Below are 13,145 nucleotides of genomic sequence, written 5' to 3'. Positions count from 1 at the left end.
TGGAGACTCTAAATTGCCCGTAGGCATGACTGTGAGTGCGAATGGTTGTTTGTTTCTATGTGCCCTGCGATTGGCTGGCAACCAGTTCAGGGTGTACCCCGCCTCCTGCCCGATGACAGCAGCACGCCAACGACCCTAGTGAGGAGAAGCGGCTCAGAAAATGGATGGATGGATGGATGTCCTCCTCTACCGTTTGCTCAATAGTCCAGGTTTTTATTACCTTGCGGATAAAATCTAGCAAAGATTTATCCACACCTAGATTTTATTCTTCTTTTGGCAGTGAATGGGATCTTGTGTAGTTGTCATTCTCCTTGAAACCAGTCACTACGTCTGCTCGAAGCACAACCTGTGCAGTTTAGAAATATAACTATTACTATAAAATTACATTGTTGAAATTGCTGTCGTGGGACGTGGAGAAAAAAAAAAAGCTTTCAATTACCTTTTTTGTCTGCACTGCGTACTGGAATGGGAGTCGAACATCTGCTATATGCATTACCTGTAGGTTTTACAAAATACATACGATTACTAGAGAATAGTTTTTATTGATGACCTGTTCTGCAAGGGTTAAAAAACAAAAACAAAAACATTACTTTTCTTCGTCGCAATCCTAAAAGACGCTCGACTCGCGGGTGTTGAATTCCTGCAAGATGGACGAAATAGAAAATTCCAATCAGTCCTGGCAACATATGTTGCATTGTAATGTGAACTAGTGGGACAAAATTATGTTTTTGTGAAACAAGGATTGAAGGAGCGTGTTTGCTCGCTAAATGTAGCCAACACGAGCTGCAAACGAGTTACCTTAGTCTTCGCCTTCGTTGATCTTCGTCGGAGGAAGCTCGTCTGGCTATCCAAAATGGAGTTCAGTATCTGATGATTCCGGATCCCATTTATTCAAATCCTGGTCGGCAGACGATCTGTCAGCAAGTGGCCAAGAGCATCTCGTCATATGTATGAGCCGGCATTTTGCGCAATCGCTTTGCAACACAGCGATCGGCTCGGAGCGTCATTCTTTATTCCCTGCATAATCAATATCGTCATTCCTGTCGATCGCAGGAATATTTTTCTTGCCTTGGCGCATTGAATCTCCAGCACTGAAAGCTTTCTTTTTTTTTTTTTTTTTAAGATGTTTTTTCATTTTGTCTTCACTCTTTTTCGCCATTAATGTTTGTTTCTTGTCATTGTCCGTTGCACCCCGCCGGCCGACCTCCTCCTTCTTCTTCCTCTTCTTCTTCAATTTGAGGAAGGGACGTTCACCTCAAGGAATTGTTGTCCTCAACAGGGTGCCATTCCTCATTGTCGATGACACAAATTGCACAGGACCCTCCCCCACCCATCCCTGTTAAAAAAACGCCATTGACGTCTTTAGATGACATTGGCAGGGAATAGATGGATTCTTAATGACATCTTTGGATGGCATTGGCAGGGAATGAGTTAAATGGAAGACGTTTGGGATGACCAGAACCATTCCTAGAGCTGGCCGTCTGGCCAAACTGAGCAATCGGTGGGAGAAGAGCCTTGGTGAGCGAGGTAAAGAAGAACCCAAAGATCACTGTGGCTGAGCTCCAGAGATACAGTTGGGAGATGGGAGAAGGTTCTAGAAAGTCAACCATCACTGCAGCCCTCCACCAGTGGGCTTTATGGCAGAGTGGCCCGACGGAAGCCTCTCCTCAGTGCAAGACACATGAAAGCCCACATGGAGTTTGCTTAAAAAAAACATCTGAAGGACTCAAAGATGTTGAGAAATAAGATTCTCTGGTCTGATGAGACCAAGATAGAACTTTTTGGCCTTAATTCCAAGTGGTATGTGTGGAGAAACCAGGCACTGCTCATCACCTGTCCAATACAGTCCCAACAGTGAAGCATGCTGGTTCCAGCATCATGCTTTGGTGGTGTTTTTCGGCTGCAGGGACAGGACCACTGGTTGGAATCGAAGGAAAGATGAATGCGGCCAAGTACAGGGATATCGTGAACGAAAACCTTCTCCCGAGGGCTCGGGACCTCAGACTGGGCCAAAGGTTCACCTTCCAACAAGACAACGACCCTAAAGGCCTCGGCCGACAACGCCCACATTGCATCACGTGACCAATGCATTGGCCCGTGCGGCCCCTCTGTGTCACTTAACGCGCACATGGCAAAACATTTTGCTGCACGTATTATGACGCGGACATAATTAAACAAATTCATCTCTGGTCACCGCCCGCGCGTGTATAAAGAGCCCTGAAGCACACAGCTAAAATAACGAAGGATGGATTCAGAACAACTTCGTGACTGTTCTTAAATGGCCCAGCCAGAGCCCTGACTTAAACCCTGACTTAAATCTCTGGAGAGACCTGAAAATGGCTGTCCACCGACGTTCACCATCCAACCTGACAGAACTGGAGAGGATCTGCAAGGAGGAATGGCAGAGGATCCCCAAATCCAGGTGTGAAAAACTCAAGCTCAAAATGGTGCTTTTACTAAATACTGAGCAAAGGGTCTGAATACTTATGGCTGTGTGATATTTCAGTTTTTCTTTTTTAATAAATAAGCAAAAATATCAACAATTCAGTTTTTGCTGTCAATATGGGGTGCTGTGTGTCCATTCATGAGGGGGAAAAAAAAAAAAAAAGATTTTAGCAAATGGCTGCAATATAACAAAGAGTAAAAATTTTAAGGGGGTCTGAATACTTTCCGTACCCACTGTATGTATGGATTACTTAGCTTGTTCCCAACAACTGGTGACATTTTCAAGTTAAAATACACCTTTGGAAGTATATTTAGTGAGAAAAATGATGATGTGTTAAATACTTATTTCAGCCGCTGTATGTGCAGTATGGTTGTGCTTACCTGGATGAATTTCATGAACCGACGGCACTTGCCACAGCGAGACATGGGCTTGCCTGCATCAGCAATTGGTGAAAAAGAGACTTCCATCAATTCATCCATACCTGCAAATGCAGAGCAGGAGGCAGAGGTGGGTCGAGGAGCCAAATATTGTAATCAAGTCAGAGTACTGCTACTTTAGAATAATATGACTCAAGTAAAAGTAAAAAGTAGTCCTCAAATTAATTACTTGAGTAATGCCGAGCTCAGAGTAAATGATTGTAGCCAGATTTGGCTGCGACAGAGACGTCACAAACAAACGTAAGCTGTCATGGCCGATCGTTTGATTATGAGTGCCAGACCAAGAGAAATTGCCATGTGTAGTGTGACATCATCCACAATTGCCGATCTGGCGGCTAGGACGCCTCACAACCACGATGCGGAAAGTGTGGGGTGTCAGAGTTTTTTTCATTTTTCTTGCATCGTGTGACATGTCCTACGTGGCCCTCCAATTGTTTAATAATTGATGAATAAAAGTAACGAGCGGCATGTAGATCATTGTAGCAGAGTAAAAGTACAGTTTCTTCTTAACATAAATACACAAGTAAAAAGTATGATGCATTAAAGCTACTATGACATGAAGTAGCTAGGGCAGTAGCTTGAATAGGTAAGTAAGCCCAGACTTCCCTCTCCCCAGACACCGCAATCGGCTCTTCCGGGGGGATCCCGACCCACAGGTCGTGACCATTGGTGAGGGTAGGAACATAGATAGACCGGTAAATTTAGAGCTTCGTGTTTCGGCTTAGGTCCTTCTTCACCACAATGGACCGATATAAAATGCGCATCACTGTAGACGCAGCACCAATCCACCTGTCAATCTCCCGTTCCATTCTTCTCTCACTCGTGAACAAGACCCAAAGATACTTGAACTCCTCCAGCTGGGGCAGGATCTCATCCCCGACCTGGAGAGGGCACTCCACCCTTTTCCGACTGAGTACCATGGTCTCAGATTTTGAGGTGCTGATTTTCATTCCACTCGCTTCACACTCGGCTGTGGACTACTCCAGTGAGAGTTGGAGATCACGGCTTGATGAAGCCAACAGAACCACGTCATCTGCAAAAAGCAGAGATGCAATACTGAGGCCACCAAACCGGACCCCATCTATGCCTCGGCTGCACCTAGAAATCCTGTCCATAAAAGTTATGAACAGAATTGGTGACAAAGGGCAGCCTTGGCGAAGTCCAACCCTCAACAGAAACGAATCTGACTTACTGCCAGCAATGCGGACCAAACTCTGACACTGGTCGTAGAGGGAGCAAACCGTCCGTATCAGGGGATTCGGGACCCCATACTCCCGAAGCAACCCCCACATGACTTCCTGAGGGACACGATCGAACGTCTTCTCCAAGTCCACAAAACACATGTAGACTGGTTGGGCGAACTCCCATGCACCCTCGAGGACCCTGCCAAGAGTGTAGAGCCGGTCCACTGGTTCCATCGGCAGTACGAAAACCACAGTACTCCTCCTGAATCTGAGATTCAACTTCCCAATGGGACAGATACAAAGTCCTCATCACTGCAGATGCTGCACCGATCCTTTCCATTCTTCCCTCACTCGTGAACAAGACACCAACATACTTGAACTCCTTCACTTGGGGCAGGATCTCATCCCCGACACAGAGAGGGCACTCTTCTCTTTTCTGACTGAGGACCATGGTCTCAGATTTGGAGGTGCTGATTTCCATCCCAACCGCTTCACACACTGTTGCGAACCGCTCTAGTGAGAGTTGGAGATCTCAACTTGATGAAGCCAACAGAATCACATCGTCTGCAAAAAGCAGAGATGCAATACTGAGGCCAGCAAAACAGAACCCATTTACGCCTGCGCTGCACCTAAAGATTCTGTCCATGAAAGTTACGAACAGAATCGGTGACAAAGGGCAGCCTTGGCGGAGTCCAACCCTCACTGGAAACAAATCCGACTTACTGCCAGCAATGCGAACAAAACTCTGACACCGGTCGTACAAAGACCGAACAGTATCAGTGGGTTCAGTACCCCATACTCCCGAAGCACCCCCCGCAGGAGTCGTGTCGAGGGACACGGTCTAACGCCTTCTCCAAGTCCACAAAACACTTGTAGACTGGTTGGGCAAACTCCCATGCACCCTCGAGGAACCTACTGAGGGTGTAGAGTTGGTCCACTGTTCCACGGCCAAGACGAAAACCACACTGCTCCTCCTGAATCAGAGATTCGACTTCCCGACGGACCCTCCTCTCCAGCACCGCTGAATAGACCTGGGAGGCTGAGGAGTGTGATCTCCCTGCAGATGGAACACAAACTCTGGTTCCCCTTCTTAAAAAGGGGGACCACCACCCCAGTTTACCAATCCAGAGGCACTGCCCCCGATGTCCACGCGATGTTGCAGAGGCGTGTCAACCAAGACAGCCCCACAAGAGTTTTTAGGAACTCTGGCCGGATCTCATCCACCCCCGGGGCCTTGCCACCAAGGAGTTTTTAAACCACTTCAGTGACCTCAAACCCAGATATAGGAGAGCCCAACTTAGACGCCACAGACTCTGCTTCCTCATGGGAAGGCGTGTCGGTGGAATTGAGGAGGTCTTCGAAGTATTCTCCCCACCTACTCACAACGTTGCAAGTCAAAGTCAGCAGCGCCCATCCCCACTATACACAGTGTTGATGGTGCACTGCTTCCCCTTTCTGAGACCCCGGATGGTAGACCTTTAAAACTTCCTCAAAGCCGTCAGGAAGTCCTCACCTAACTCCTCCCACGCTCGAGTTTTGCCTCAGTGACCACCAAAGCTGCAATCCACTTGGCCAGCCGGTACCCATCAGCTGCCTCAGGAGTCCCACAGGCCAAAAAGGCCCGATAGGACTCCTTCTTCAGCTTGACGACATCCCTCACCGATGGTGTCTACCAATGGGTACGGGGGTTGCCGCCACGACAGGCACCGACTACCTTACGGCCACAGTTCCGGTCGACCGCCTCAGCAATGGAGGCGCGGAACATGGTCCACTCAGACTCAATGTCCCCCACCTCACCTGGAACGCGGGTGAAGTTCTGCCGGAGATGGGAGTTGAAACTCCTTCTGACGGGATTCTGCCAGACGTTCCCAGCAGACCCTCACAATACGTTTGGGTCTGCCAAGTCGGACCGGCATCTTCGCCCACCATCGGAGCTAACTCACCACCAGGTGGTGATCAGTTGACAGCGCCGCCCCTCTCTTCACCAGTGTCTCCAAGACATGCCGCCGCAAGTCCGACCACAAAGTCGATCATCGAACTGCGGCCTAGGGTGTCCTGGTGCCGAGTGCACATGTAGACACCCTTATGCTTGAACATGGTGTTCGTTATGGACAATCCATGATGAGCATTAAAGTCCAATAACAGAACACCACTCGGGTTCTGATCACGGGGTCCGTTCCTCCCAAGCACGCCCTTCCAGGTCTCACTGTTATTGCCCACGTGAGCATTGAAGTCCTGCAGCAGAACGATGGAGCTCTCCAGCATACCCTCCAAGGACTCCAAAAAGCAGACATATAAACACCAAAGGCATGAAAAAGGTGACCAAAAAAACCAACAAAAAAAACATTGTGTAGGGTCTCCCGGCCTCCCGCAGTGAGTTTTTTCCATTTTAACAAAAATTCAACAATCTGGAAGACTCTGAAGAGTACAATAAGGCAAAAAAAGAAAATAATTCTTCACACAGAAAAAACTTATTTACACCGCTGTTGATGTACAAATTTAAGATTGAAATTAAATTTGCCACATTTCTTTGCTTTTTTTTTTCACCTCCAACTCGAGCCAGGCCCATCTCCACCTACACCTGATGCCTGCTTCAAGCTGTGCCACATGAATAGCATCCTCCTCTTTAAGCACACTCATTCTGTAAAATAATTGACTAAAATCTGTTTTACTTCATTTTTCACGATTACCAACTTCAAAGGCTAATCCCAAATGCAACCTCCAGGAAAATATTAAGTACAACATTTTTCTGTTTTTATTGTCCATTTCTGAATTTGAACTTAGTTAATTTTGTGTTGTGGCATAATCCTTAACATCGCTCCGTCGCTTAATAAATTTATCATTATCATCTGTAAACTAATTAGATACTTGTAGCTGTGTTTCTTAATTAAGAGATCTTAGCGGATCAACTCTTGTCGCTGATGTTACGTGTGCTTCGCGGGTCCACTGGGACCACAACCAGGGCCACGACCCACAGCACCTCACCGCGAAAATACAAAAGACCAGTGTAACAAATACGACACTGGCTGATCTGATGAGCAAATATGTTGCTTAAACGTAAGAGTCACAATAGAGGATGTCCGCTCCAGAGGTGGGTAGAGTAGCCAAACATTGTACTCAAGTAAGAGTACTGTTACTTGACAATAATGTGACTCAAGTAAAGGTAAAAAGTAGTCCTCCAAAAAATTACTGAAGAATAAAAAGTACACAGTGAAATAATTACTCAAAGTACTGAGTAAATAGTAACTTCAGATTTTTTTAACCACAGCATGAACATTAATAAACAAAGAATTAAAAAATAAAATGTGAATGTGGAAATTGTGATATTGCTGTGTGTGTGTGTGTGTGTGTATGCACAATCAAAACTACATTATCTGCAATTTACAGCACTCGGGTTAGAAGTGAGCTGAAATATCCATGTTTGGGCAGAAAGTACCAAACGAATACTACAATACATGAAAGCTGTTGCTTTTGTTTGTCTAAATGTAATCACGAGTAGCACGCAGTTGCCTGAATGGTAATGACGACCTTCCCAACATGGCCGCCACGTCGGCACGACAATCAGCCGAGCTGACTTATCTAGTTTTAATACCTATGCCCGGGAAACCCAGTGGAAGACGTCGTGTGAGGTCATGTGACTTTCTTGTGTCGTTTGATTGGTGAACTAGACTTAAACGTCGCCAGCGCTTAAATTGGACTGACGCAAACAGCGGCCAATGCGGAAGTCGAAGTCTCGCGCACGAAATAGTTGGTAAATGAGCAATAATTGATCACTAAAAGTACCCAGCGCCATTTAGATCATTGTAACGGAGTAAAAGTATCGTTACTTCTTCACAGCAAAAGCGGCGGAAGTGTATTTTTTGGTCTCGTCAACTCCTGTGACTTATCCAAACAAAGCAGGTCCCGAACAAACAGGTGGAACCTCAGGCGATGCGCGCACATATTAGTCCGCCGCAAAGTAATATTCAGAAAGTACATCTGTGTCGATGGTGGATGTGTGGAATGGATCAAGCTGCCAGCATTCAAGGAGTACGAAACAGTCTACAACGTCAGCAACGGCGACCCCCACCCCCCTCGTCCCCGTATCTAGTTGGAACTTCTCAACCTCGCACACCAGCTCAGGCTCCTTCCCCGGCCGAGAGGTGACATTCCACATCCAAAGAACCAGCTTCTTTAGCCGGGGATCGGATCACCAACGTCCCTGCCTTCGGCCACCGCCCAGCTCGCACTGCACCCGACCCCTATGGCCCCTCATACAGGTGGTGAGCCCATGGGCAGGGGGACCCACGTTACCCTTTCGGGTTGTGCCTGGCCGAGTCCCGTGGGTGCAGGCCTGGCTCCAAAGGGGGGCCCCGGTGACAAAGGAAAACGAGATTCAATATTTTTAATTTTTTTATAAGGGGTCTTTGAGCCGTACTTTGTCTCATCCCTCACCAAGGAACTGTTTTGCCATGGGTGACCCTGCCAGGGGCACAAAGCCCCAGACAACTTAGCTCCTAGGATCATTGGCACACACAAACCCCTCCACCACGACAAGGTTACGGCTCAAGGAGGGGTGACATGTACAATTTATCCAAAATGTTGCTTGAGTAAAAAGACTAACGGTTTTGTATTTTCATAAGAGTTGAATTGTTGCACTAATTAGGCTAAAGTTGCTATATCGCCACTTAACATTAGTGCCCTCTTCAAATTCACAACGTTCAGACACATTTGTGACAAAAATCTACACACACAAACTGCTATGAAATCATCATACATCAATCTATTTTTTAAACTATCAAAAATAGAACATCAATGGTAAAATGTTTGAATCTGATGGAAAATATTAAATATCGCTGCTTTTCGTCTAACTGAAATGCTGACATTATAGATTACAAAGGTTAACAAATGTGGTTTATTGCCAATATGGCAATCTTTGGCCATGGTTTCAAGGGGGAGTACAGTGGACCCCACATACTCGTTGGCCACCTGCGGATTCACCTATTCACCGATTTTTTCTTTTTTCCAATTTAAAAAAAACAAAATCTTTGGGGGGAATTTGCCTATTCACTGATTTTATTTTATTTTTTTAACCTATCCTAAGTCACCTATTTACTTTTTCGTGCTGTTTTTGTGCTCCAGGGCAAAGCAAAAGACAAGATGGTGCTGAAGTACAACTTTTTGTGGCATCCCGGTGTCAAGGAACTATGTTGAGATGAGTTGAGGAGCTTCATTTCGCCAAAAGCAGTGCTTTGCCACCATCTTGTGGCATCTATAAGCAATTGTAAACCTTTTGGGGAAGCTTCAATTCATGATGATTTTTCGCTATTCATGGCAAGGCACCACGAAAAACGGGGGAACACTGCCATACAGTAAGTCTCAAACAAGAAAGCACGAAGTTTGGATTTTCAGTGTAATTGACATGTCGGAAAAAACTATTATACTAATTGTGATACAGGAATGGAGATTGAATTCACACTCTGCTGTATATTTTGATGCAGACCACACAGAATCAGACCATATGCATGCAGAAACCATAATTTGAAATTCAGTAGAGGTCTGGTTGAATTCTTAATTGAACAACTGCGGCGCATTCAACGTTTCACTTTTATTGGTGCCTACAAATATGCGTGACAGCATCATGCTGTTGCTGTCTATATGAAATTGCGTGAATAAGATCAACTTTTGCAGATAAGCCCTTCAACAAGCTTGTGTCACAGTAATCCAAGGACTTAAATGTTGCAAACTTACCACAGATGGAGTCCACAAAATAGTGAAACTTCCTCTTGAAGATATCCAATGCATGCTGGAGTACTTCCTGGAAGTGGGCCTTACCAAGTGCAATTAGATTGAGTTGCTTTTCAACAGCACTGCGAATGGTGGGGAGTACAAGCTCTGCATCTGTGAAAGAGACACACATGCATGAAGACCTTCACAGTTGCAGTTTCCAACGACTTAATCAACGAAATTGTTATTTTTTGATGTCATATCTCAAATCATGATCAATATGGGCCTATGTGCAGTATCAACGGGATATAATTATGACTGAACTTATAATTTACGGTCACTTTAGTAAATTTGATGTTTCAGAAGTGTGTATCAAACTGGTAGCCCTTTGAAATAATCAGTACTCAAGAAGTAGCTCTAACTTTCAAAAAAGGTTGGCGACCCCAACTCGAGGGAAATTACGTCAACAAGAGCCAATTGGAGTCAGGAATCTGCCAACCGAGAGTCGCATCAATATGACGAGACTGGAGGTGTTGGTTGAAGCCACCCTAAACACACAACACTCTTGAGTTTGCTGTTCTCAAGAAGTATCGCCTTATGTTCCATGCTTCTGCAAAAGCTCTCTCAAAAAAAATCTACAAACATGAATTGTTAACTTGCATGAAGTTGTCACGGTTGACAAAGAACTCTACTGTCTTTGATGTTTTTGCAGATTTATTAAAAAAGAAACACTGAAATATCACACACAAGTATTCAGACCCTTTGCTGTGACACTCATTTAACTTGGGTGCTGTTCTTCTGATCGTCCTTGAGATGATTCAACACCTTCATTGGAGTCCAGCTGTGTTTGATTATACTGATTGGACTTGATTAGGAAAGCCACACCCCCGTCTATATAAGACCTTACAGTTCACAGTGCATGTGAGAGCAAATGAGAATCATGAGGTCAAAGGAACTGCCTGAAGAGCTCAGAAACAGAATTGTGGCAAGGCACAGATCTGGCGAAGGTTACAAAAAAATGTCTGCTGCATTTAAGGTTCCTAAGAGCACAGTGGCCTCCATAATCCTGAAATGGAAGACGTTTGGGACGACCAGAACCCTTCCGAGAGCTGGAGCCAAACTGAGCAAACGGGGGAGAAGAGCCTTGGTGAGCGAGGTAAAGAAGAACCCAAAGATCACTGTGGCTGAGTTCCACAGGTGCAGTCGGGAGATGGGAGAAAGTTCTAGAAAGTAAACCATCACCGCAGCCCATCACCAGTCGGGGCTTTAGGGCAGAGTGGCCCGACAGAAGCCTCTCATCAGTGCAAGACACATGAAAGCCCGCATGGAGTTTGCTAAAAAACACCTGAAGGATTCCAAGATGGTGAGAAATAAGATTCTCTGGTCATATGTGAGCAAGATAGAACTTTTTGGCCTTAATTAAAAGCAGTATGTGGGAAGAAAACCAGGCACTGCTCATCACCTGTCCACTACAGTCCCAACAGTGAAGTATAGTGGTGGCAGCATCATCCTGTGGGGGTGTTTTGCAGCTGTGTGATATTTCAGTTCAATAAATCTGCAAAAATTGCAACAATTAATTTTTTTTCTGTCAATATGGGGTGCTGTGTGTACATTAATGAGAACTAAAAAAGAAAAATAACTTTAGCAACTGGCTGCAATATAGAGTGAAAAATTTAAGGGGGTCTGAATACTTTCCGTCCCCGCTGTGTATCTCTCTCTCTCTCTGTCTATATATATATATATATATATATCCATCCATCCATCTTCTGAGCCGCTTCTCCTCACTAGGGTCGCGGGTGTGCTGGAGCCTATCCCAGCTATCATCGGGCAGGAGGCGGGGTACACCCTGAACTGGTTGCCAGCCAATCGCAGGGCACATACAAACAAACATTCGCACTCACAGTCACACCTACGGGCAATTTAGAGTCTCCAATTAATGCATGTTTTTGGGATGTGGGAGGAAACCGGAGTGCCCGGAGAAAAGCCACACAGGCACGGAGAGAACATGCAAAATCCACACAGGCGGGGCCGGGGATTGAAACCCGGGTCCTCAGAACTGTGAGGCTGACGCTCTAACCAATCGGCCACCGTGTGTGTGTGTGTGTCTCTCTGTGTCTCTGTCTCTCTCTGTGTCTCTGTCTCTCTCTGTGTCTCTGTCTCTCTCTCTCTCTCTCTCTCTCTCTCTCTCTCTCTCTCTCTCTCTCTCTCTCTCTCTCTCTCTCTCTCTCTCTCTCTCTCTCTCTCTCTCTCTCTCTATATATATATATATATATATATATATATATATATACATATACACACACACAAATAAGCGCAGAAATTAAGTTGTGTGTAATAACGTGAAATGACACAGGGAAAAAGTATTGAACACGGCAATTGGTATTTAATACTTTGTACAAAAGCTTTTTCTTGTACTGACAGCTTCAACACGCCTCCTATATGGAGAAACTAGTCGCATGCATATCTCTGGTGTGATTTTGGCCCAGTCCTCCACACAAGGTTCTGTGGGCTTCTTTTATGGACCTTGAGTGTCAGTTATTTCCATAGATTTTCGATTGGATTCAAGTCATGTGACTGGCTGTGGCATTCTAGGAGCTTTATTCTGCTTTCCATCCATCCATCCATTTTCTTCTGCTTATCCGAGGTCGGGTCGTGGGGGCAGTAGCTTTAGCAGCGAAGCCCAGACTTCGTTTTCCCCAGCCACTTCCTCAAGCCCATCCGAGGGAACCCGAGGAGTTCCCAGGCAAGCAGAGAGACATAGTCTCTCCAACGTGTCCTGGGTCTTCCCCGGGGGCTCCTCCCGGTGGGAAGTGCCAAGAACACCTCACCAGGGAGGCGTTCAGGAGGCATCCTAAACAGATGCCGGAGCCACCTCATCTGGCTCCTCTTAATGCGGAGGAGCAGCGGCTCTACTCTACTCTGAGCCCCCTCCCGGATGACCGAGCTTCTCACGCTCTCTCTAAGGGAGAGCCCAGACACCCTGCGTAGGAAACTAATTTTGGCCGCTTGTATCCGGGATCTTGTTCTTTCAGTCACGATTCACACTCGGCTGCGAACCGCTCCTGTGAGAGTTGGTGATCACGGCTTGATGAAGCCAACTGAAACCACATCGTCTGCAAAAAGCAGAGATGCAATACTGCCACCAAACCGGACCCCTCCACGTGGCAGCTGCGCCTAGAAATTCTGTCCATAAAAGTTATGAACAGAATCGGTGACAAAGGGCAGCCTTGGCCTAGTCCAACCCTCACCTGAAACGAGTCCGACTTACTGCCAGTAATGCGGACCACACTCTGACACTGGTCGTACAGGGACCGAACAGCCCGTATCAGGCCACCACCATAGTCTTCCAATCCAGAGGCACTGTCCCCGGTG

At 46.1% G+C, this 13,145-nt stretch overlaps 1 protein-coding gene across 2 annotated transcripts in view; it reads right to left on the bottom strand.

The window, feature by feature from the left end:
• The window catches only part of top3b (DNA topoisomerase III beta), a 95,132-nt gene that overhangs the window by 28,091 nt on the left and 53,896 nt on the right, over positions 1-13,145 (bottom strand). For both annotated transcript variants that reach the window (XM_061673139.1, XM_061673140.1), the window contains 2 exons: positions 9,798-9,947; positions 2,827-2,927 (listed from right to left, as the gene is read on the bottom strand). In XM_061673139.1, coding sequence (XP_061529123.1) covers positions 2,827-2,927; positions 9,798-9,947 — 251 coding nt within the window. The remainder of the gene's footprint in view (positions 1-2,826; positions 2,928-9,797; positions 9,948-13,145) is intronic.

Source organism: Phycodurus eques, chromosome 3, assembly GCF_024500275.1.
Source record: "Phycodurus eques isolate BA_2022a chromosome 3, UOR_Pequ_1.1, whole genome shotgun sequence".
Classification (NCBI taxonomy): Eukaryota; Metazoa; Chordata; class Actinopteri; order Syngnathiformes; family Syngnathidae; genus Phycodurus; species Phycodurus eques.
Note: the sequence above shows the minus strand (reverse complement) of the source record. Positions and strands in the feature narration are given on the sequence as shown.